At 40.0% G+C, this 26,455-nt stretch overlaps 1 protein-coding gene across 4 annotated transcripts in view; it reads right to left on the reverse strand.

Annotated features, from left to right (window-relative positions):
* nbeaa (neurobeachin a) overlaps window positions 1–26,455 on the reverse strand; it is a 186,892-nt gene that overhangs the window by 31,797 nt on the left and 128,640 nt on the right. For 2 of the 4 annotated variants that reach the window (XM_053645333.1, XM_053645331.1), the window contains exons 14-29: window positions 24,359–24,438; window positions 22,260–22,322; window positions 20,749–20,846; window positions 20,334–20,426; window positions 19,552–19,660; window positions 18,332–18,413; window positions 15,210–15,333; window positions 14,569–14,761; window positions 9,574–10,524; window positions 8,770–8,987; window positions 6,664–6,817; window positions 5,661–5,738; window positions 3,558–3,738; window positions 1,482–1,606; window positions 1,101–1,208; window positions 68–236 (exon numbers count right to left, since the gene is read on the reverse strand). In XM_053645333.1, the coding sequence (XP_053501308.1) occupies window positions 68–236; window positions 1,101–1,208; window positions 1,482–1,606; window positions 3,558–3,738; window positions 5,661–5,738; window positions 6,664–6,817; window positions 8,770–8,987; window positions 9,574–10,524; window positions 14,569–14,761; window positions 15,210–15,333; window positions 18,332–18,413; window positions 19,552–19,660; window positions 20,334–20,426; window positions 20,749–20,846; window positions 22,260–22,322; window positions 24,359–24,438 (2,826 nt within the window). The remainder of the gene's footprint in view (window positions 1–67; window positions 237–1,100; window positions 1,209–1,481; window positions 1,607–3,557; window positions 3,739–5,660; window positions 5,739–6,663; window positions 6,818–8,769; window positions 8,988–9,573; window positions 10,525–14,568; window positions 14,762–15,209; window positions 15,334–18,331; window positions 18,414–19,551; window positions 19,661–20,333; window positions 20,427–20,748; window positions 20,847–22,259; window positions 22,323–24,358; window positions 24,439–26,455) is intronic. The other 2 variants (XM_053645334.1, XM_053645332.1) reach the window with 1 other exon arrangement.

A 26,455-nucleotide genomic window follows, 5' to 3' on the forward strand; every position in this document is an offset into this window, starting at 1 on the left:
GAAGGACACTGCAGTGGTCAGAGGCGTGCAGTGTGCATCAGGAGGGAGGACTAGTGTTTCGTTTCACCTGTGCTAGTGGGGGAATTAATTTCTTGCCGTATGCTCCTTCCTGATAGGCTGCTGGACCTGCCAATCTCTCTCTGTGGCTCCAGGATGTCCCGGTATTTGGACACCATGAGGACAGAAATGAAGTAAACTACAGCCAGAGCCAGGAACTGAGCCTGTTTACTGTCATCCTACACACACACACACACACACACACACACACACACACACACACACACACACACACAAACACACACATCGTTACCATATATCATACCTATTAATAGAAAGACACATATTAAAGGTACTGTCAGTGATTTTGCTGCAAGTAAGATGAACAAATATAGCGTTCGCTGCTAGAATGCTGGTGCGAAAATCATTTTACATGCAATTAGCGATTTCTAATTCCAATTTCTAATTGGATTGGCACCCTGTCCAGGGTGTACCCCGCCTTGTGCCCGATGCTCCCTGGGATAGGCTCCAGGCTTCCCCATGACCCTGAAGAGGATAAGCGGTATCGAAGATGGATGGATGGATGGATGGATTTCTAATTGGTTAGATTTACATTTACAGCATTTTGGCAGACGCCCTTAACCAGAGCGACTTACATTCATCTCATTTTTATACAACTGAGCAATTGAAGGTTAAGGGCCTTGCTAAAGCGCACAGCGCTAGCACTAAGCTACCACTTCCCCAGATGTTGATGGTCCTGAGGTGAAACAGAAATATCTCCAAGCAGACATTTTATAGATCTCTACTGGAATTTCACCGAATATTACATGAAATGTTCAGACTCAAAAATCACAGGACCCATCTTTAATACTCAAACATTGAGGACATTTAAAAATGGCTGTCATTTACTGAACTGGTATCTCAATATACGTCTCATAAACTTCACTCACTCACACACACACCAGCTTCAGTGACACAAACTAAAGATCGAATCTATATAAAGGATAGGTACAGATATCAGACCTGACATCCCTTTCTCACTCTCTAGCTGGTCATCAGTCTCTCTCACTCACACACAGATCAATCAAAAACATGCAACTCACCACATCTCTGAAGACGACGGCTCTCAGACGGTTGATGTCCACGTCCTGCAACAATCTGTCAGGGTCCTTGATAGGTGAGAGGTTACGAGGGACATTCGCTATGGCGCTCTGTAGCCGAGACACAACACAGCAGAGCCCAAAGCCAACTGTTATACCCTGTCTTACACACACACTCTACACACACACATACTGCACACACACACCCACACACACTCTACACGATCACCGTCTAAATCAATTTCAATGAATACAACAATTCTCAGAGCAAATCACTTGAAAATGGCTTTTATATCTGAAGGCATTTGTCTTCCTAGTGCCCAAAAAGAGAGGTCTGGGTTCTTGCCATTGTGTGTGTGTGTGTGTGTGTGTGTTTTGTGTCACCTTGCTGGTGGCAGTTGTACTCTGAAGGTTGTCTTGTGTTTTGCTGATAGGAAGTGACGACTTGTTGCCTCGCTCTCTCTGCCTCTGCCGACACTCCAGACAGTTCCTCACAGCAACACAGCACACTGGAGGGAGGGAGGGGGGGAGAGAGAGAGAGAGAGAGAGAGAGAGAGACAGAGAGACAGAGAGAGAGAGAGAGTTACATATGAGCAATAAGCTGTAGGCAATCATTAGTCTCTTTCAGTCAAAGTTCAGGATATAAAGGACAACACATCCCACAACAGCACCGCATTTAAGGATCTTTTTTAATTCTTGGTTCTTATGAAACACACTTTGATCCATATAAAAATATCAAATATGTATGGTAGCCTCTGAAAATTTTGATGTTTCCTTTACATGTTTCCCAAAACTGAACTGAATGTTTCTTCTACATGCATCTAAGTAAAGTTACAGCAAGTCTGGTTACCCACGAAAGTAAAGAGGGAGAAAATCACATTGAAAGATTTCATTCCAATGGAAAAAAAAACAAACAAACAATGCCTACGTTTATAATCTATAATCTATCTATCTATCTCTCTCTCTCTCTATATCTATATATATCTATATATATCTATACCTATATATATATATATATATATATATATATATATATATATATATATATATATATATATATATAAAATAGATCTTCCAGATTAATATACAATAATTTATAATGTATTTATGGAGAAGGTAAGAAATCCTGCCAAATTGAAAAGTATTAGAAGTTTACAACAGGACATGCCGATTCTCTCTTTTGCCATGCAGTTCATTGAGCACTTACAGTGGGGTTCAAAACTCTGAGACCATTACTGAAAATCTGGAATTTTTTTGGTTTCATTTAAAACTCTATTGAAGCACTTGTTCAGATGACATGGATTTGATCTATCTTCAGGGTTTTGCACATACTTGTGGAGTCCATGCCAGTTTGAATGTCAGTTTGAAAGCCATTAGTGCAAAAAAAAGGGAACATACCAAATATTAAGAAATTCTGAAATTCATGTACATTTGATACATTTCATGTACATGTACATTCATGTATCATTTTAAGATTCTACTTTTCACTCAGGTTATTGCTGATAATATCATTTGTAATGAAAAAACGCATTAAATTAGAAAAGAATGCAAAATATAAGCATTTTCACTAGTGGTCTCCGACTGTATTTAGAAGATCATGCGTTAAAAAGACAAAAGTGTTCATAACTTTACACTACTGGTCAAAAGTTTAGAAACACTCATTCTTTATTTTTATCCCCCCCCCCCTTCAAAGCAGACCCCCTTTTTGCCTAGAATTTCCAGAAATGTATTCTTGGCATTTTCTCACCCGATTTCTTGAGGAATCCCCCTGAGATGCTTTATAAACAGTATTAAATGAGCTCCCACCGATGCTGGACACTTATTGTTGTCTACAACACCGATTTCAAACATTTAATCATACATGTTTAGATCAAAAGGTTTGTGAGAAACATTTCAGTCAGTGTCTCCAAACTTTTAACGGGTAGTGTGTGTAGGAAATAATTAAAACTGCCCGGAATCTAGACTCTTTTTTTGCACTACACAGAGTAGTGGAACTGGAACTGGGCCTTTTACAGTATCAAATGTTGCAGTTACATGTTTTTCTAATAACTGACCTGAACAGTAACTAATGGTACTTCTCTGCAAGGTTAGCACCACTGTTTGTAGCTGAGCATTTATTCATAGTGTGCCATACAACGTGCAACGCCATACACACACCGACAAACAGAATAAAAAAACACTACAATGTGATTTGTCCTTACTATGTTCAGGTAGGATTTTATCTTGTGATTTATTGCTGACCAAGATCAAAGGGAAAGCACATCTGTCAGTTCAAGTTTCTCTAGTTAATGTTGTCCTTCCTTTGTGTAATACTCCTGCAGCCACTTTAACACTGCGTCAACACTGCTGCTGCTAAACGATCCACGCTCGGAAGGTTTCCTACTTCCTGTTTGAGCCAATTCTTTTTCAATGTACAGTATAAAAACGCTACAGCAGTCACACACTTAAACACACACACACCTAGGCGCAGGCACTGCCTCATCAGGCCTCCGGAGGACATGTTCTTCTCAGCCTCAATTTCACTGAAGTTCAGGGAGCTGGCGAACACCAGCACATCCACCATGGCCATCAACCTGCTGAGGAACGTCACAGCCGTCTCAGACGACATGCCCTGAGTGGCCTCCACGTTCTCCAGCTCCGTCTGTCTCACACACACACGCACAGGTAAGCAGTTCTGAATATCACAACATATGCATCATCATCGAAACCCACAAACGTGGATGATTCAAACACAACTGGGATGAACATGTGTGACAGGAAGCAGCCAGGCTATGTTCAGTGTGTATGTACACACACAAACACAAACACACACACACACACACACACACACACACACACACACAGGGGTGCCAGTTAGAAATGGGCAGGTGAGTGAACAGGTTGAAGCAGTGGAAAGACTTTGTCCAAACCCACAGTGTGAGAAGTGCTCTGAGTTAACAGGCAGTGCAGTGCGCTGGTATTTTAAACATCATCATCACGTTCAGCTCCATTACTGTGGAACAGTTGTACTATAGTGGGTTTTAAGAGGTTACTTGTTATTAAGAACAATATTCTAAAATGGTTATAGAAATGCTTTTAGATGAATCTTTAATCTGTACTAATTAAGCATTGACAAAAAAAAACCCACATTGGCAAGTTCTTATTTAGCCAACTAAGCTAGCCAGCTACCTAAACAAATCTAATGTCCTCTAACGCGGCCTTCAAGTCCGGTCAGAAATATCCTAAATACAAGATGAGTGAAATGAATTCTATCACGTATATGTTTCTATGAGCCCCAAGTTTGGGCCACCAATATGGATGCTGCATCCAGAGAGATTTGAATAAATCATACACGTAGGCAGATTGCATTGTAAGCTGGTACATTATTACATTAAAAAAAAAAGAGAAGGTCGGAATCCATTTTGTTTCACACCAAATATATATCACATCATACTCACTACACAGAACTGAAGAATTAGTAGCTGCTGCAGTATAAGTAGTTAGCGTTGCTAAAGTTACATCTCCAAGAAAAGCTAGTCAGGTTTAGCATGTAAATAAGGGGTCATTTCTATGTTCCCAGTATCCTATGTTCTCCAGTTCAGTATTCAGATAACAGACATTAAGTAAACTTTTCCAAAGGTTTTATGTAGTCAGGACTCATTTTCCCAGGGCCCTATTAACTTTATTACCATTTAACTTTAAACACCAAAGACGCATTTAAATGAATAATATCATACATTAGTTTAAAATCCATCGTTCATCCACACTGGAAATTTATGACAGTTATGAACTTTAACTAGGTTGCACACGCTGAACCCTCATTCGTGCTGCTCTAAAAATAGCGGTTAGTCTACATTCATACAGTTCAACTCTGTGCATGAACTAGGAGGAAATAGTGAAGTGTATACACTAAACTGAAGAAATGCCATTCTGTAGCCTGTAAACCGTCATAAAAACAAAAACAAATTGTTAAGTATGAACATGCTCCGGCTTTATATCACCATGTGTACATTATGTGCCATATAAATCTGGGGAACATAGGACCCTGGGAACACAGATATGCTCCCTAAATAGAATCAAGCTATAGATGTAGCAAGCTAGACATCACTGTAAACCAGTACTCAAGGTTACTGGCAAGCTAACTAACATAAGGCTAACTATGATACTGGGTACAACAGTGGACAAGTTCTCCAGCAAGCTAGCTTATGTAATTTAAACCAGGTTTCCTAGCATGCTAACTAACAGTAGGTTAACTGTTATAGTGTGTATACCATTAGTGTTTGCTAGGAAATATTAGCCCTCACTATCCCAGATGCAATGACTAACCTGAGCGCAACGTGTTTACAATTTATGTTTATAATTGAGGGTAATTAGTCTCTCGTTAATACAAAAGCCACTTACTTAATTACAAATAAGTTTTTAAATAGCTTAATAGAGAGTAGCACAATTTTCATCTCAGAAACAGATGTTAGGTTGTTGCTGAACATAATGAAATTGGACATTTAGTTAATAGACGACTCTTTGAAGAGCAGTGCTGAATATGCAGTAGTGCATTGTGGGTGTTTTGACCCGTGGTTCACCCACCTCTCCCCCTGAGGAGGAGCTCCCTGGCAGGGGCTTCAATTCACTGCCCTTAATCTGAGAGCAGGGCTTGTGTTTCTTCTTTATCACACACACACACACACACACACACACACACACTCAATAAAACACTGCATGAGCACTCAACTCGGAGCTACACGTTTATAATAATTGTAGTGTATATAGGAAATGATGAGCTGAAAATTATGGAGATGGAAAAAAGCAAAAGCAGGTGATGCTTTAAGAAAGAATACACTGCATGATCGCTTCTGTACATCAAAAATCCATACGATGCGTCACCAAACCAACTTGAAGTTATCCACACACATCGCAGCAATTTGTACAAAGTAACAAACTGAAATAATATTAATAATATCAAGTTGAATATAAAGCAATGAAAACCCAGCAGTGAATAAACAGTTTAGAACAAATTACAAAACTGTAACAAAATGGAAACTTACAGAATTTGCACTAACCTTAGAACTCTGCACAAGCAAGACACAAAAAAAGAGAGAGAAAAAAGACGAGAGAAAGAATGGATAAGATATAAAAACATAAAGAAACAGGAAAAATAACGGTTATGAAGCAAATTGGTTATTAGAAAACAAATGAGTAATAAGCAGTAAAAGGTGAAACAGAGGAGTTTATATCCATACTACAGCTCTCAGTCGTGAAGTGATGATCTGACTGGTAATATCACTATGCACTAAAAATGAAAACTGATATAGAAACATTACTCTGGACAGAAGCTGTCACTGAGAAACACCTATCAATGCAAACAATAATTATAAGCACTGAGAATGATGATGAACATCTGAATAGTATAAAATGCATTCATCAAGAAAGCACCTCAGTAAATTAACTGAAACAAAAATGCAAATGATCACAGAATCATATCACACACATGACAGACTATCAATCTACAAGTGGCTCAATATTACAAAACCAAACTTGACCTGTCTACAGTAGCGGCTGAGCCTGTGGGTGGCACTGTGGTAGCACTTACAGAAGGTGAAGTGGCAGCGGAGAGCAGAGGCAGGATCCCTCCACAGGCGATGATGATGTTATCAACCATCTGAGAAATGAGGTGGATGGTGTTGTGTACAAATATAATGTTCTCATTACTGTTCACGAAGTCCATAACTGATTTAGTCGAATGGCTGCACAAAAACACAAGAGCAGAAGGGAAAAAGTAAGACCATCAACAGCCATATACGCACCAAATACCAACTTCTGCATCATTGTCAAGACACACAAAAAGAGATGACGACATCTGTGAACGGATATATTTTCACTTATAATAAAGAAATCAAGAAATATTTGTTTCTTTTCTACTGAAATACTAATGCCGTAGGCATACAGTAAGCATGTATTTCAAAATCTATCTAAAACATAGATTATTATTTTATATGTCCAGTGCTTCCAGAATGTTCTCACCCTCCCCTATGATCATTTTTCAAGTTCTTCTGAAGAGACTGTACAGAAATCTAATTCATGTTCAGATGTCCTCAGAATTATTTGAAAATAATAATTATAAATCTAAAAACTTCTAAACTGATAAGTATTCACCCCCTCTGTGTGAACTGACCTTTTGCAGAAATTACAGATTGGAGTTGGCTTGGATGTGTCTCTATGAGCTTTGATTTTTTTTTGGCATTTTCTTCCATTCCTCAATGCAAATTTTCTCCAACACTGACAGATTAGATGGAGAATGTCGGTGGACAGTAATTTTCAGGTCATGCCACAAATTTTTAATTAGATTTAAGTCTGGGCTTTGACTCGACCGTTCCAAAACACAAGCCCCCCCCGCTCCCCCCAATCATTCCTTTGTAGTATTTGCCCTGTGCTTTGGTTCATTGTCCTGTTGGAACTTAAATTTTCGCCTTAAATGCAGATGGCTGACTGAAACAGGTTCTCCTCAACAATTTGCTAATATTTGGCTGCATCCATGTTGCCTGTGATTGCAACAATCTTTCCAGTTTCTCCTGCTGAAAAGCAGCCGCAGAGCGTGATCCTACCTCCACCATGCCCGGTCAGAGGAATGGTGTAACCTGGACTGTATATAATAAGGGCTCTATTTGGTTTGCATCAAACATTTACACTTTGTGGCTCAACTTTTATTCTCATCAGACCACAAAATCTTTTAATAAAAGCTCTCAGATTTTCTAACATCGACTTTCTCAGAAATGATTTCCTTCTTGTCACTCTTTTGAGGCCAAATTGAGGCCAGATCTGTGAGGTGCTAATGATATTGTTGAGGTCTGCACTGTGCACACTATTTAAATTTTTATTTTTTATTTTTATACATTTATCAGGCAAGTGCCCTATTTGCCTGAGCACTGCTGGCCTGATCTTGGTGGTGTCTGAGTGGTGCCATATTTTTCCACTTTGCATAATGTATTTCTCAGGGCTTTTTATATAACTTTTTATAACCTTCTCCAGCTTTTGTCCTCCTAACAATTTCATCTTGAAGCTTCACGGGCAGTTCCTTATATAGTTGGTCACAGGTGGATTTAAAATTAACACAGGTATAGCCATATTTTGACATATTTAGTGTGAGCTCTCAAAAACATAATTCTAGTCCTAATTTAGATTGTTAATAATAAAGGGGTGAATACGTTCTTATGAAGTAGCTTTTAGATAAAAAAAAATAATATCAAAATAATAATACAAATTTTCTGTACAGTCACTCCAAAAGGAGCAGAAAAATACCCCTTTCTCCCCATACTTTCTGGAGGCACTGTATATACGCGTTACTATATTAGCTGAATAGATACAAGTACAAACGCTTTCATATAGTAAGGACAAATTTTTACTCAGTACCACAAGTAATGAAAATCTTTAAATTATTGCCCCTTGTTGCGCCCCACAACATCCATTATTCCCGATGTAAAGTTTATATAATTTTATATTTTTATATTATATATTTTTTTCAAAATGTGAGTTTTACTTACACTTTGAATTGTATTTTTCTTTTATATATAAAACCCACAGGAGATGCAGACGCTTGCCCTTGAACGTATGTACAGTACCATGAAAAATGCCTGTGGACTCTTGAAATGATAATTCATGTGTAAAAAAGATGGATGAGAAACAGACTGATGGCTCTCACCTCCTCCAAACATGCACGTCTGTCTCGAGGGCGAATAGCAGGTCGGTGAGTAAGCGCTGGTGCATGGGGGACCATTTGAACTCTGGAATACGGAACATGGTGGTGCGTGGCCCGGGGCTGAACTGCCGCCGCTGCTCCTCGGTCATGGGCATCCCTCTGAAGCCGAGATCCACCCGCAGATCCCGCTCCATCTGACTGCCCGAACGCCCGTGCAGTGCCTGCAGGGAAAACACTCAATCTTATTAATAAACTTAGTCATATTAATTTTTTGCTTTAATGTCAACAGACTGGTCAAAGAAACTGCAGTGGAAAGAGTGAAGGAGGAGGAAGAGAGAACAGGACAAAATGAAGCGTTTCAGTCCCACAAACAAACAAAAACATACTGAATTCAGTATAACAAATATTGATCTGTTCACAAATTATAACCTTTTTCTAAACATGTTTACTAATTTGAAGTCATCTTATCAAGTGAATTATCCTACATATAAGTAAAGATAATATTACTGTCCAATAAACCAACAGGTTGTCATTTTGAATTAACATATTCAATTCTAATATATCTCAATTATGCGTAAGTTTGTAATAAAAAACAACATTTTTATCTATATAATACTACTTGTATTATATTAACAAGTATAACACATAATATTATATAAATAAAATTAAATAATTATTCATAATATTTGAATAGAAGTTATATTTATTATAATATTATTTATATTGTCTGTTTTCAAGACTCTAACACTAATTTTCCACAGAGTGCAGATACAAATATCACATTTTGTATGTCAGGCATGTTGGTACCTGTGTGGTGGCTGTAGTTTGGATTTTCTTCATCTCTTTGTCCCTGCTGTCATCTGACCTGTCTGTGTCCGACACGGTACTGATGGCGTCTCCGCTCTTTACTGTTCCTGCATCTCCTATGCCACCCTCACTGCCCTCTGCTAGTGTGCTGATGTCAGCCAGCGAGCTCTGCAGCTTAAAGCTGTCATCATCGGGTGCCAGATCAGAGCCGCATGATGTCATGTGGGCCAGCAGGCTGAGGTCGTCGCTGGCACTCGACACGGGTACAGAGGTAGGCATGGTGGGTGCAGCGGTCCCCTGCTCTGGGCCGGATAGTGGCAGCGGCTCAGGCGTGGCCAGAGAGGGGAGCAACTTCTCTTCACTTTTTGGAAAGATGAAGCCATTGTTGCTGGGCACAATGTCCTTCTCATCATCCAGCGTGATCAGGGGCCCCAGGTTGGCGTCGTCTTCGCTTGTACCCGTCCCCATGACTGGTTCCTCCTCCTCCTTGGGAGCCAACCCTCCGTTCAGCTTGTGCACACAGTACGCAGCGTCCAGCAGTGAGTCCACTTCCACCAGTGGGCCGTTTTCCATTCCTCCTCCTCCTCCTCCTCCTCCCAGAGCCTCTGGAGACATGTCCAGATCATCCAGCTTCACCTCAGTGGCCTCCACTTTCTCAGCCTTGATGTCCACCAGAAGCTCATGGACATGGACTTGATCCTTTGCATCGGTCAGCAGGTTCTGTGGCTCACTGCTCTCGGTGTACTCAGCCTCGCTCTCAGGTGTGTGTGTCTGAGACGTGTCGTCTGTCTCGCGTGTCTCCAGGGCGCCATTGACAGCGGCCGGCTGTGCTGACAGACCCGAGATGGTACTCACTGAGCCCTTCTTACCTTTCTTCATGTTCTCCTCCTCCTGACGCTGATACTCCTCGTACATCTTAGCTAGATACTCCTTATGCGCTTCATACGTCACCTGTTGGAAAACTTAACAAGCTTAGCCTCTATGATTTACTGTTTTTACGAGACATGAGGTTTCAACCAAGTGCTCACACACCTGTCCACTTAATACAGTATATAATCCGGTGCAGGTCTCTGAGCCCTTAGCAAGTTGACCAGTTTTACTGCATTATTTAAACATATTTATCATTAAAGATGGTTTAAAAGGGAAACCATTGATAAATCTATGTACAGTATCTCACAAAAGTGAGTACACCCCTCACATTTTTGTGAATATTTGATTATATCTTTTCATGTGACAACACTGAAGAAATGACACTTTGCTACAATGTAAAGTAGTGAGTGTACAGCTGGTGTAACAGTGTAAATTTGCTGTCCCCTCAAAATAACTCAACACACAGCCATTAATATCTATACCTCTGGCAACAAAAGTGAGTACACCCCTAAGTGAAAATGTCCAAATTGGGCTCAAAGTATCAATATTTTGTGTGGCCACCATTACTTTCCAGCACTGCCTTAACCCTCTTGCGCATGGAGTTCACCATAGCTTCACAGGTTGCCACTGGAGTCCTCTACCAATACTCCATGATGACATCACAGAGCTGGTGGATGTTGGAGACCTTGTGCTCCTCCACCTTCCGTTTGAGGATGCCCCACAGATGCTCAATAGGGTTTAGGTCTGGAGATATGCTTGGCCAGTCCATCACCTTCGCCCTCAGCTTCTTTAGCAAGGCAGTGGTCATCTTGGAGGTGTGTTTGGGATCGTTATCATGCTGGAATACTGCCCTGTGGCCATGCTCTGCCTCACTATGTCACAGTACATGTTGGCATTCATGGTTCCCTCAATGAACTGTAGCTCCCCAGTGCCGGCAGCACTCATGCAGCCCCAGACCATGACACTCCCACCACCATGCTTGACTGTAGGCAAGACACACTTGTCTTTGTACTCCTCACCTGGTTGCCACCACACACGCTTGACACCACCTGAACCAAATAAGTCTATCTTGGTCTCATCAGACCACAGGACATGGTTCCAGTAATCCATGTCCTTAGTCTGCTTGTCTTCAGCAAACTGTTTGTGGGCTTTCTTGTGCATCATCTTTAGAAGAGGCTTCCTTCTGGGATGACAGCCATGCATACCAATTTGATGCAGTGTGCGGCGTATGGTCTGAGCACTGACAGGCTGACCCCCCACCCCTTCAACCTCTGCAGCAATGCTGGCAGCACTCATACGTCTATTTCCCAAAGACAACCTCTGGATATGACGCTGAGCACGTGCACTCAACTTCTTTGGTCGATCATGGCGAGGCCTGTTCTGAGTGGAACCTGTCCTGTTAAACCGCTGTATGGTCTTGGCCACCGTGCTGCAGCTCAGTGTCAGGGTCTTGGCAATCTTCATATACCCTAGGCCATCTTTATGTAGAGCAACAATTCTTTTTTTCAGATCCTCAGAGAGTTCTTTGCCATGAGGTGCCATGTTGAACTTCCAGTGACCAGTATGAAGGAGTGTGAGAGCGATGACACCAAATTTAACACACCTGCTCTCCATTCACACCCGAGACCTTCTAACACTAACAAGTCACATGACACAGGGGAGGGAAAATGGCTAATTGGGCCCAATTTGGACATTTTCACTTAGGGGTGTACTCACTTTTTTGCCAGCGGTTTAGACATTAATGGCTGTGTGTTGAGTTATTTTGAGGGGACAGCAAATTTACACTGTTACACAAGCTGTACACTCACTACTTTACATTGTAGCAAAGTGTCATTTCTTCAGTGTTGTCACATGAAAAGATATAATCAAATATTTACAAAAATGTGAGGGGTGTACTCACTTTTGTGAGATACTGTATGTAACTGACATATATCCGGATACATCTATATTCCTCAACTTAATCTCTACTATTCCATATGTGCAGTTACCAAGGACAATAATTTTGTCACATTTTTCTGTACTGAGCATAAAAACAGAAACCCTACTTTCTCAAAAGTCACTTCTAATGGTTAGTCATTAAATATTTATTTGTAAATAAAACCCCAAATCTTTATCATTCAGAAATAAGATTACATATGAGAGAAATAATTTCTGGTTACAAATGTAGACGTGCAAATCTGCACGTAGAAAACACAAAAAAGTAACTGCATCTCTCTAGTTCTCAAATTTCATAGGTAAGACCGTCATGCCTGTCCAGTCCTAAAGCCTTTTCAGCTAGCGTGTAACAGATGTAGTTTTGAATTTTACATTTAAAACTTTTATTGATGGTATTCAACAACCGTTAGATTTTCAACACAATTGAGTAAAGCATAAATGGGTTTTTTAATTCTGTTCTTTTCTCAGTACAGCAAAATGTGTTGGGATTCCCATTGTAATCACACACACACACACACACACACACACACACACACACACACACACACACACACACACTTCAGATGCAATCAATAGAGATTAGACTGAGAAACACTGGAGTGTTCCTTTAATATGGGGTTAGAATTGTTTCATAATTCCAAACAAATTGATTACGATTCACAAATAAATGTAGTGAGATTTACAAAAATTAATCAAATTCACAAATGCATTGAATGAGAGCCACTAATATATGTTAGTAGCTACACAAAAATAAATTAAATTGACAAATAAATCAAATGAGATTTGCAAATACATTTTTTGTTTACAAATGTCACAAACAGAACTGTGCCCTGCATGCATTTGTGGATTTTGCTGCATGCATTTGTGTATTTTTAAACATTTCTAGCATCAAGCGTGCACACAAATGCAGAAATAGTTGGACTCCGCCCACTGTCTACTCAAGCCAATCGGATAACTGCCACATTACGCTGACCGATCATAGCATGTTCTCGCTCCATCCAATCACGTTTTGTTTTACAATCAGGAGGGGAACAGAGTCATATTGCACCGAAATCGCATACATCATCTAACAGCATCACTGTAACAACATCTACAAGAAACCCAGCAACGTTATGGGTCATAAATGCACTGTTATTATAGATGAGTGGTCTGATAGATTAGTAATGATTGAGTCAATGATTCAGTAACTCCTAAAGTTCCTGAGTCTTTTAGCACTGTTCGTTTAGAGAACATAATGATTACCCTGTGAATTGGATGACACTGGTTATGCTGTGTTTTGACAGGCTGCCTGTGAGAACATTACAAATAAAGACTTTATGACCCATAATGTTGCTTGTTTTCTTTTAGGTGTTGTTACAGTGATGCTGTTAGATGGTTACAACCACTCTCCTGTCATCATTCCTTCTGATCGACCATGTTGGAGAGGCTTCATAATATGCGAGTTCGGTGCAATATGACTCTGTTCCCGTCCTGATTGTAAAACAAAACGTGATTGGTTGGAGCGAGAACACGCTATGATTGGTCAGCGCAACGTGGCGGTTATCTGATTGGTTTGAGTAGACGGTGGGCGGAGTCCAACTCTGTGCATACTTGACGCTAGAAATGTTTCAAAATCCACAAATGCATAGGACACAATCCACAAATGAATTCCACAGGGCAGAGTCGTGTTTGTGAAATAAAAAAATATTTGTAAAATAAAATAAATAAATAAATAAATATGCAAATCTCATTTTATTTATTTATCAATTTAATTTATTTTTGTGAAACTACCAACATATATTTGTGGATGTCATTCAATGCATTTTTGAATCATAATCTATTCATTTGGAATTATGAAACAACTCCATACTTTAACAATTAGTTATTTTTTGTGTCTGCAGCTGTAATCACATTCGTGAGGCTGTTTGAGAAATCTACTTCAACGAAATCACATTAGCTTTTGCCTGCAGAAGCGATTTATGACGACATTATACTGTATTTATTTCAGTCATGTCTACAAATACTTCCAGACTGCTGGTTTAATGATAAACGACTGAAGCTTATAAACAATGGTGAACAAAACAAAAAAAAACTGGCAGTATTTAGAACTACTATGTGCTAAGTACCAAGCACACTCTGGTCCAGAATGAGAACATTTCCAAGCCAGCAGATATATAAAGGCACGTTAAGAGCTGCTGAAAGTCTGCCAACCTTGGAGTGGGCAATGCTGAGTGTGTCCACCCACACACGCCAGCCTCCCCATTCGTACTTGATGGCATGGTACAGGAGGATGCGGAAAATGTTGTATACCATCTCAGTGATCTTCTGTTCCTCCGGGTTTTTGGGGTTAATGTAACCCAGGGAGAACATCCAGTCCTGCCACACTGAACACTGCAGCAAACACCTACAGCCATGATCACACACACACACACACTTTTATCAGTCCTGCTAAAAAAACTTCTCTTTATGTACAGCTCAAGCCTTGTTAAGAAAACAGCAGTGATTCAGCAGTAAGTCGAACATCTCTACGCTTCCATTATCAAATGTTTGATTAAACCGAAACAGCTGCTTTGCAGGAATTGTGCTGCTCATGCTTATTTGTCCTGCCAGTTCTGACTGACGCTGTGTGTTCCTGCTCCATCTGCTCACTCCTGCCCGAGGAAATGTAAAATTGGTGAAAAGATGCATTGACGTCTTTCTTCTAATGAGATTAGTGTTAAACAGGGACTCAATATGTGATGTCTTACTTACGACAGGAATTGTTTTCATTAAAAAAACCAAAGGTTACCATGAGCACACATCTCTCTCACTGAGAGGGAGAAGATATCTCTAATGTTTGTGTAACCGCATACCTTCTGTTCTCTCTGCTGTTGCTGAAGAGCTTGATCATATCAGACAGGAAGAGGCGGCGCACCTCCATCAGCTCAGAGCTGGGCGTGGAGTTCTTCAGCAGCGTCGCCACCACCTTCAGAATCACTGAGAGAACAGAGAACAGATGTCAAGATACATTAATAAAATACGGCCGATTGTTATAATCCTGAAAAACTGTACGCGTACGATTTAAAGTCATTTCCTTTATTCGTTTAGAAAATGCCTATTCTTAAAGTCCTTCAGTTCTAGAAGAGATCAAATTGAAACAACTTAAGAAAATTAACTCGCATTATCATCAGAGGGGGAATCTGTATTGTTTTAGAAAAGGTCAGCCTAGAAACAACAGCAGGAGTTTTCTAAGACCATGTGCTGATGTTATTCTGTTACCACCCCAAAGCTGATTTACAATAACAGCACGTCCTGTTGTGTTTTATTTCTCTTACAGCAATTTCCCAGCTGTTGCCAACAATTACAATGTTTTAAAATTAATTAAAGAACAAGTCATACTTTTTACATTTACAATGTTGTCGCCTGCAAAACAGCTAGAAACAGTTGTTCCCTCTCTAGACGACTTTTACTCTCTTTCTCTTTTTTAATAAAACAAACAAAAAAAATTCCAGCTTGTCATGTTACTTAAAAAGCGTGACCGTGTCCTCACGACTCTCCACTGTCAGAAAACGTACAGCTACAGCTTTACCTCTGATTGTTACAAAGCACTCCTTCCAAAACCACTAAATAAACATCTCCTTACAGACAGGCATATATACAATTCTAAGCATTTAAAAAAAGAAAGTCTCTGTGAATGAGCTGTTACAATAGAAACAATAAAACATGAGAACGAGCGCATTAATATAAACCTGTGATTTGAACTGAACTACTGTCAGAGCTGCTGAAATGAAATCCAACAACTGAACAAATTCTGACCAATCAGATTCAAGAAAAATCAACAGTGCTGTCATATAAAGTCAAGATACATTCAATGAAATGTATCTTGTGAAATGTATCATCTTCTTCATATTTTTATTATTATTATTATAGACCCCTGAGGGAGACATGTCACTCTGCTGTCAGCTGCAAAAACAAAGCCAGAATGTTTTCTAAAATGTTACATTGTGCTGTTAGGTGTCAGGATCAGAAAATTATTCATAAACACATTCTTTTTTACTGCATCAGATTGATACCTATAGAATTGGACATCTTTCTAAACCAAAAGAAGACTGTTGTGGTTACAGTCAGTAAAGAGGGATAACTGGTTATTAACTGGTTTTATTTAAAGAACAGGGAGCTATCAAAGTCTGATCTTCACAACACATGCCTGTGGAAGTGTATCATGGCATGAACAAAGGAGATTTCTGAGGACCTACAAAAAAGAGCTGCTGATGCTCATCGGGTTGGAAAAGTTTACAAAACCACCTCTAAAGAGTTTGGACTCCACCAATCCACAGTCAGAGAGATTGTCTGATCCTCCCCAGGAGTGGTCAACCAACAAGGATCACTGAAAGAGCAAGACGTGTAATAGTCCACAAGGTCACAAAGGAGCCAGGGAAACTTCTAAGCAACTAAAGGCCTCTCTCACATTGGCTAATGTTAATGTTCATGAGTTCACCATCAGGAGAACACTGAACAACAATGGTACATGGCAACTGCTCTCCAAAAAGAACATTGCTGCCCGTTTGCAGATCACATGGACAAGCCAGAAGGTTAATGAAAAAATGTTTTGTGGATGGATGAGACCAAAATAGAACTTTTTTGTTTAAATAAAAAGTGGTATGTTTGGAGAAAGGTAGATACTGCATTCCAGCATAAGAACCTTATGCCATGTATGAAATCATGGTGGTGGTAGTAGTATCATGTTTTAGGCCTGTTTTGCTGCATCTGCGTCAGGACGGCTTGCCATCATTTATAACAGTGAATTCTAAAGGAAAACCTCAGGACATCTGTCCTTAAACTGAATCTCAAGCGAAAGTTCGTCATGCAGCAAGACAATGAACATAAGAACACAAGTCATTCTACCAAAGAATGGTTAAAGAAGGATAAAGTTAATGTTTTGGAATGGCCAAGTCAAAGTCCTGAGCTTAATCCAACAGAAATGTTGCTGAAAGGTCTGAAGCAAATATTTCATGTGAGTTCAGTTCTGTACTGAGGAATGGGCTAAAATTCCTCCAAGCTAATGTGCAGGACTGATCAATCAGTTACTGCTGCACAAAGGGCTCACACCAGATACTAAGAACAAAAGGGTCACATACTTTTGTCACTCACAGGTATGCAATATTGATATGGATCATTTTCCCTCAATAAATAAATGACCAAGTATAATATTTTTTTTTATCTCATTTGTCTCACTGGGTTCTCTTTATCTACTTTTAGTAGGACTTGTGTAAAAATCTGACGATGTTTTAGGTCATATTAATGCGGAAATATATAAAATTCTAAAGGGTTCACAAACATTCCAGTACCACTGTAACTAGGTCATGTTCTTACTGAGGAGTTGCCTATAATGGAAATGTTTACCTAGCTAATTTTGTTCAGCTAACAAAAGTTTTTCCTTTTTTCCAGCACCTCGGCTTTTAGTGCCACAATGTCTTTGCTGCCCAAACAGCAAAGCTGTAAGCATCAAGAGACTTGTATACTTTAAATTCCTCTCTAGTATAAATGCTCAGAGGTTCTATGAGATATGTAAACATGTCCAGCACTGTAGGCTAGACCACTGCTTAGGATAATTTATACACTGATAGGCTGGCAAACCATTCTAAGAGTTCTAGAGTCACACCATTTGATGAGTATTAAAGACACATTTTGCCTTTTAGGACTAATCAATAATAATAAGTGTACAACATTTTAGCTAATATCAATCTGATTCCTAAATAAAATGTATGTTAGATTCTTCAACCAGACTGTAACCAAGTAGCATCTAGTTAATAGGTACTCAGGTCTTTTTGCAACCTGGTTGCTTGTGCATCTCTTTTTGATTACAGTCACTAAAGGGGTCTGGTGGTGGTGGGAACAGTAGTAGTGGTAGTAGTAGAAGAACATCAATATAGACAAAAAGAATAAAAAATCAGTGTGTGTTTCTTTGTGTGTGTTCTTTAGTCATGACACTTACTAGGGTTCTGGATCTTGACAGTGGAGTCAGGCTCTGGGTGAGGTTTATGAACCACCTGAGTACACACCTGCTCTGTCAGAATCTACAAGAACAGCAAACACGTTTTAATGCACAATGATTGAATACAATTCAGCATTACTCCAAATAACCCAGGTGTACCCAGTTTCCAGAGTACACCTCTACCCTGTAACTACACTCATCAGCCATTTTATCCTTTACATTTATTCATTTAGCAGATGCTTTTATCCAAAGTAACTTACAAATGAGGAAATACAAGCAAAGCGATATATCAAGCAGAGAACAATACAAGTAGTGCTACAATACAAGATTTATAATTGAGTTCTAGAGAAGCAAAGTACGCAGAGTAGAGGTGTAAGAGCCAGAGGTGTTGTTTTTTTTTTTGTTTAGTTTTTTTAATTAATGTGGGGGTTGGCATTTTAGGGGTTAGTTAAGTGTTCATGGAAGAGGTGGGTCTTTAGCTGTTTTTTGAAGATAGTGACAGATTCTGCGGTCTGGATTGAGGTTGGTAGTCCATTCCAAAACTGAGGGACAGTTAGTGTGAAGGTTCTGGAAAGGGACCTTGAGCCATGCTGAGTAGGTCCTACTAAGCATTGGTCATTGATTGATCGCAGATTGTGTGAGGGAATGTAAACCTCAAGGAGAGTTTTGAGGTAGGAGGGTGCTGTTCCAGACAAGGTCTTGTATGTGAGCATCAAGGCCTTGAATTTGATGTGGGCGGCTACAGGAAGCCAGTGGAGGGAGATGAAGAGGGGTGTGATATGAGTTTTTTGGGCTGGTTGAAGACGAGGTGTGCTGCTGCATTCTGAATCATCTGAAGGGGTTTGACGGAGCTGGCTGGGAGGCCCGAGAGTAGAGCATTGAAATAGTCCAGTTTTGAGATTACAAGGGCCTGGACTAGCAGCTGTGTAGCAGCTTCATCAACCACACCCATCATTTTGTAGGTGTACATGACTGATTACTGACTGCAGCCCAGCTGTTGTTATACCTAGTGTCAGCCCTGTATGCTGTCCAGTATATGAAATAGGGCCACCACTGAGTAGATATTAAGGAATATGTGGTCTTGTGGTCAGAAACGGACACTGATGAAGGCTAGTGCACAATAAAGATAAAATGGCTAGTAAGCTGAAAATGTCTGCAACACTGTAGCGCCTGATACACTTGTACCACTTCCTCCAGTATAAACTGGCATTCTGGTTTACCTCATAAAGTGTGTTGTAGGTTGTTACTGTCACAGTGTTGGTGTGCATCATTAATCTCTCTCCCAGCAGTGTGAAGAGGCTGTGTGTATGCATGATCTCCACTTTCCTCCTGCAACCACACACACACACACACACACACACACACACAAACTGATTAAACTAAATTGGCTACCAGGCTTATATATTTATTATTATTTTATTATTATTATTCATTTTGACATCAATTCCACGAGACCCTTCTGTCTGACACTCTACGCGTACATGTGCACACAAGGCATACTTGCTTATTCAGCCAACTGGGTGCCAACAACAACAAATTTCCTTTAGTAACACAGCCTCAGCAAGTTTGCTCTTCATCAGATTATCAAGATTACGGGATTATCGTTACTTCCTTTTTGTTCTGACCGCAGGTGTGAGCAATGTGTTCTATCTTAAACACTTCCTACCATCCTTCGTCCTACAATCACACTGAATCAAAACTTTGAGGAACGATGGAGGCCTTTCCCAGAATTCATTTCTTCAGCATGCAGCATGGCTTTAACGGATGCATGCTCTGTCAGACTGATTATTTCACGTGAGTTGCTTGAGTTCAAGTCTCCCTGTCAGCTGCTGCCTTCTGAAGATTTCTGTCTTTATTGCTTTCTTAGTTTGTTTTCCAAAACTGCAACATACACCACAACTTATATAATACTAACGTTGTTACTGAGATACTACATTCATATAAAATTGAAACTTCAGCACGTGTATCCTGGCCCAAAACAAGAACTTGTGAAGCCACTCACTTGTGTCCGAGGTGTTTGAGAAAATATCCGAGGACTTTGAGTGCTTGCACACGAATGCTTTCACTCTTTGAAGCCAAGAGTTTATAGATGACCCTGGAAAGAAAAAAACACAAGACTTAGAAATTTTAGTGTTATATGATTCATGGGAAAGGCCTTGACTTCAAGGAACGTTCATTAGATTTAAAAACAAGAGTCAGCCAGACGTCATGACTGTGTGTTGAACTATACTCAGTGAGGCAGCCAAGTGTTTTGACAGACAGCTGTGGTGGTGGTGGTGGTGGTGGTGTGTGTGTGTGTGTGTGTGTGTGTGTCTGGTTAAATCTACTTCAGTTATGTAAGAGTGTAGGGCGAGTGACACTGTGTGTGTGTGTGTGTATGTGTGTGTGTGTGTGTGTGTGCGCGCCTCAGTGCTCACCGTATCCCGTTCCTCTGGTCAAATGCAGGGATCATGGAGGCTGGATGCTCAGACATGAGAGCCACCAAGAGCTGCAGAACATCATGGATATTCTCATCCTAAAGACAGAAGTAAATATGACAACAAGTAAGTAATTAAGTAAGTAAGGAATGAAGAAATTAAATAAATAAACAATGAATATACAAAGAAAGAGAGAGAGAGAGAGAGAGAGAGAGAGAGAGAGAGAAAGAATTCAGTCAGACAGAAAGGTATACACAGAGCCAGACAATAATAAAGAAAAAAGGCAAGCATAAATAAATATGCAAATACAAAGAAACAAACAAAAGTGAGATAAAGCTCTGAGAACATATGAGCATCATAAAATAACTTGAGCGTTACATCACTATAATATTATATAACTCCTCTATAACGCCTCTATAACTGTATAAATCCTCTATACTCTGTAACTACTCTATACTTTATACCTCCTCTATAATTAACTCCCCTATAACTCTACTGTACTCTATACCTCCTCTATAACTAATTCCATTAAACCTCCTATAACTCCTCTATACTTTATACCTCCTTTATAATTAACTCCCCTACAACTCTTCTGTACTCTATACCTCCTCTATAATTAGCTCCCCTATAACTCTTCTGTACTCTATACCTCCTCTATAATTAACTCCCCTATAACTCTACTGTACTCTATACCTCCTCTATAACTAATTCCATTAAACCTCCTATAACTCCTCTATACTTTATACCTCCTCTATAATTAGCTCCCCTATAACTCTTCTGTACTCTATACCTCCTCTATAACTAACTCCCCTACAACTCTTCTGTACTCTATGCCTCCTCTATAATTAGCTCCCCTATAACTCTTCTGTACTCTATACCTCCTCTATAATTAGCTCCCCTATAACTCTTCTGTACTCTATACCTCCTCTATAATTAACTCCCCTATAACTCTTCTGTACTCTATACCTCCTCTATAATTAACTCCCCTATAACTCTTCTGTACTCTATAGCTCCTCTATAATTAACTCCCCTATAACTCTTCTGTACTCTATACCTCCTCTATAACTAACTCCCCTACAACTCTTCTGTACTCTATGCCTCCTCTATAATTAGCTCCCCTATAACTCTTCTGTACTCTATACCTCCTCTATAATTAGCTCCCCTATAACTCTTCTGTACTCTATACCTCCTCTATAATTAACTCCCCTATAACTCTTCTGTACTCTATACCTCCTCTATAATTAACTCCCCTATAACTCTTCTGTACTCTATACCTCCTCTATAATTAACTCCCCTATAACTCTTCTGTACTCTATACCTCCTCTATAACTAACTCCCCTACAACTCTTCTGTACTCTATGCCTCCTCTATGACTAACTCCTCTATAACTCCACTGATGCAGTGAGGACTGAGCTCAGGCTTTTATTTAATGTGAACTGAAAGCCAGTAGGTTTGAACTGCAGTACAGAGTGAACAGTGTGTGTGTGCTGTGAATGCTGGGAGTTCAGTACCTCATGCATGGTTAGCAGGTAGTTCAGGATGCTCTGTAACTCATCCTCTTTCACACCCCGGTCCTGCACACACAACACAATGTACATCATGACAATTAACACAATTTTTTATTTTAGGACATTCACATTTCCATTGAAGCCACATGCCAAGTGATGCAGAGTAATGAATTGTTAATCATTGTGTTTATATGTGTGTGTGTATTTAAATAGTAATATGCACTTAGCCTTACTTGCACGCTTTCAAATATGTGCTGACTCACATGCACATGCCATTACTGATGTGATTAGCAAAAGAATATGTGTTAAAGGGTAGCCACTTGCGCAGGTCACTATTGCATATAATACATAAATGCAAAACGAGAGAACGAGAGAAACAAAGAAAAATGGCAGAAACAAAAGTGGCAGCGGCTAAACCAATAAAGCGTGCTGCTTAGCAACAGTCTCACGCTCTTCTAAACAACAACAGCCCTGAAGCTAGAACACTGTGTCCATGTGGAATTTCTATCTGTATGTCTCTGAGACAGTGCGCGCGCACACACACACGCACACACACACGCGCACACACACGCGCACGCACACGCGCACGCACACACGCACGCACACACGCACGCACACACACGCACACGCACACACACGCACGCACACCTTCTGAACAATGATCCATAATGCAGTACTCTCTGAGCACTTTTACCGATTTAAGGGACATAAAAAGCAATGAAGAAATACATTTCCACTTGGCTGCCTCACATCACATCTCCAAGAGGAATGAGGATAAACAGCTTCTGCACAATAAAAGCTTCAAACATCTTTGTTTTGCCTCTGCTTGTTTATGAAAATGAGCAGCTTATTTTTGATTGACGCTTTCACATGAATTCGCATTCAATGAATAACTAGATGATGCTGCAAACGCCACTACACACACACACACACACATACAGAGGGAGGTCACCTCCATGTGGCGCACTGACCCTCTGACACACACACTTAGGGTAAACACACAATAGCATGCTGATTACAACGACACCAATGTCATCATAATGATTTTGTTTTCTTCCACCTTATTCAAAAGGTATCTTTTCAATCTTCAGAAATATGTTCGTCAGACCAAATTTCAATGTGGTATTTTACCTCATCTTTGGTCCAAGTTAAACCGTGATTCATGTTGCGACCCAATAGCAAAACAAAAGTGCTTCTTACGCAACACAGTTCCCTTCATGCATTGCTAGACAGGTTGGGTCGGATTGCTTTCTCACCAAAGCAAACCGCTCTACAGTTTCTTTGCAATCAGGCTGAGACCACCTCGTTCGGTTGCTCTTGGACCGATTGTTTTGGTGCGGATCTGAGCAGGACTGCAGTGTTCATATATGTCCAAACGAACCAAACCAAGCAAGAAAACACACCAGGTTCCGAAATGAACACTCCAAACGTGCCAGGCGTGAAAACACCCTTAGTAACGTCTATTTCAGACATTTTTTACCTTGCTGTGACCTTAACCCTGATAGGATCGATTCCAAAATCTCATCAGTTCAACTGCCGGTTACAATAAAAATAATTCCAAATTAACCCTACACACATTCATCCACTCGTTCTTGAGTGATCACGTTCACGAGAATCTCCGATGGATGCCAGCATAGACAAATAGGCGGCTGTGGCTCAGGTGGTATAGCGGGTTGTCCACCAATCGTTGGGTTGGCGGTTCGATTTCTGGCTCACATGACTCCACATGCCGAAGTGTCCTTGGGCAAGAAGCTGAACCCCAATTGCTCCCGATGGCAAGTTAGCGCCTTACATAGCAGCTCTGTTTCCACTGGTGTGTGTGAATGGGTGAATGAGACACAGTGTAAAGCGCTTTGCAGAACTACTAAGGTTAAAAAAGTGCTATATAAGTGCAGAACATTTGCCATTTACAACCCAAAACATAATGTCTCCACTAACATTTAATGTTTGGTAAGGAGAATAAAACACTTTGGGATGTGCTGTTGTTGGAAAATAATCAACCATGTCAGGTTTCATTTCTTACTTAAGAACCTGGCGACACCCTGATTTATTTATCCTAACAACAAGATCTGCTGAGCTGGAGCAGTTTTAGTGCTGCTCACCTTGAGAATGAGCTGCTTGAGGAAGAGGAGCATGAAGGCACGCAGAGAGATGATCTCCTTTTGTGTGGGCCGAGGACCATCTGCAAAACACACACACAAACACAGATAAAATGCAGAGTCAGCTCTAACAGCAGTGTCATCCAGTGCTTTTACTGTACTTTAGAAATGTTGACGGAATTTAAAACGCACTGTATGAAATGTCCCACAATGACTGAGTTTAAGTGGCTATGTGATTGTGCTTTTCTGGTCTTAAACTAAGCTCAAGATGGGATGAGTACACACGCCTGAGTCTCGGCACATTAATAAATTCACTAAATATGGAGCCTCTGAAGTGCTACATAGATTTTCCATGCACACCCACAGAGTCTGGGCTCTCACTGCTGCCTGTGTTGTGTTGGCTCTGAAAAAAATGTAAAAATCAAACGCTCCCCTTTGGTTTCTTTAATACAAGCATATAAACAAGCTTATCAAATAATAACAATATCAATGCACAAACCCCGGTCATAGTAAATGTGCAGATGAAAAATGAATGGCCGTTGTATTAGAAGTACAGGTTTATGATGATGAGGTTACCGGAAAACAAAAAGATTATAAAAGGCAGGTTAAAAAGTATGTAGAATTGATATAAAGTGCTTTTTCCCCAACCGGATTTTTCTGTTTTTGTGTAAATCTCATACTAAATAGTTTTAGATCTTCAAACAAAATACAACATAAAACAAAGGCAACCTGAGTAAACACACAAAACAGTTTTTTATTTATTTATGTATTTTCATTGAAGCAAAAAATCCAACCAGTTATCCAAACACCTATCACCAATATGAAAAACTAATTGCCCCCTTTAAATTAAAATCTGGTTGTTCCACCTTTAACAGCAATAACTGCAACCAAATACTTCAAACTAAAGATCAGTCTTTCACTTACTTCTAGGACTAGGACTTACTCCTATGAACTTACAGACATTCTCCTTTGGATTTTAAGGTAGAGAGCAGAATTCATGTTTACCTCAATTATTGCAAGTTGCCCAGACCCTGAAGCAGCAAAGCATCCACACACCAACACACATCCACCACCATGCTTGACCGTAGGTTTGATGTTTTTTTGTGGAATTCTGTGGTTGGTTTACTCCAGATGTAACAGGACTCATGTCTTCCAAACAGTTCCACTTTCGACTCATCAATCCACAGAACATTCTTCCAAAAGGTTCGAGGCTCATCAAGGTGTGTTTTGGCAAAATTCAGACAAGCCTTAATGATGTTCTGGGTTTGCAGTGATTTTCGCCTCACCACTCTTCCATGGAAGCCATTTTTAACCCAGTGTCTTTCTGATAGTGGAATCATGAACAGTGACCTTTATTGATGCGAGAGAGGACTGTAGGTCATTTGATGTTGTCCTTGGCTCTTTTGTGATTTCCTGGATGAGTAGTTGCTGTGGTCTTGGAGGAATTTTGGAAGGACGACCACTTCTGCTCAGGTTCACTACTATGCCAAGTTTTTCCATTTGGAGATAATGGCTCTCACTGTGGTTCTTTGGAGTCCCAGAGCCTTTGAAATAGCTTTGGAACCCCAGACTGTTGTATTTCAATCACCTTCTTCCTCATCATTTCTGGAATTTCTTACTGTGTAAGACCTTTTAACCAACTTAATGCTCTTCACACTGGCCCAGTTGATATTGGTTTTGCTTCAATAAATAACATAATTTAAAAACTGTATTTTATGTTTATTCAGGTTGCCTTTGTTTTAACTTATATTTAGTTTTAATTTCTGAAACAATTTAGTATGCGATATTACACAAAAACAGAATCAAATACTTTTTCACAGCAATGTATATATATGCAATACTGGCTATAAGAGCTATAGGCTGTGAAGTTCAGCAGCAATATATGCAGTGTGTTTCTCTTGAGATTTGCGAATGTGAGATCACAGGGAGAAGGAGGGAGTATAGAGAGGAATAGATGAGGAAAGAAATGGGAGAAATGGGAAAAAAACCAAACAGCCCATGGTGAACTCTGCTGCATCCACCCTCTCCTCCGCTCATTTATTTCCATGTCCCAGTTTCCCTCAGCTCCCCCACACACCACTCATCTTTTATTTACCACAA

This window comes from Ictalurus furcatus, chromosome 16, assembly GCF_023375685.1.
Source record: "Ictalurus furcatus strain D&B chromosome 16, Billie_1.0, whole genome shotgun sequence".
Taxonomy (NCBI): Eukaryota; Metazoa; Chordata; class Actinopteri; order Siluriformes; family Ictaluridae; genus Ictalurus; species Ictalurus furcatus.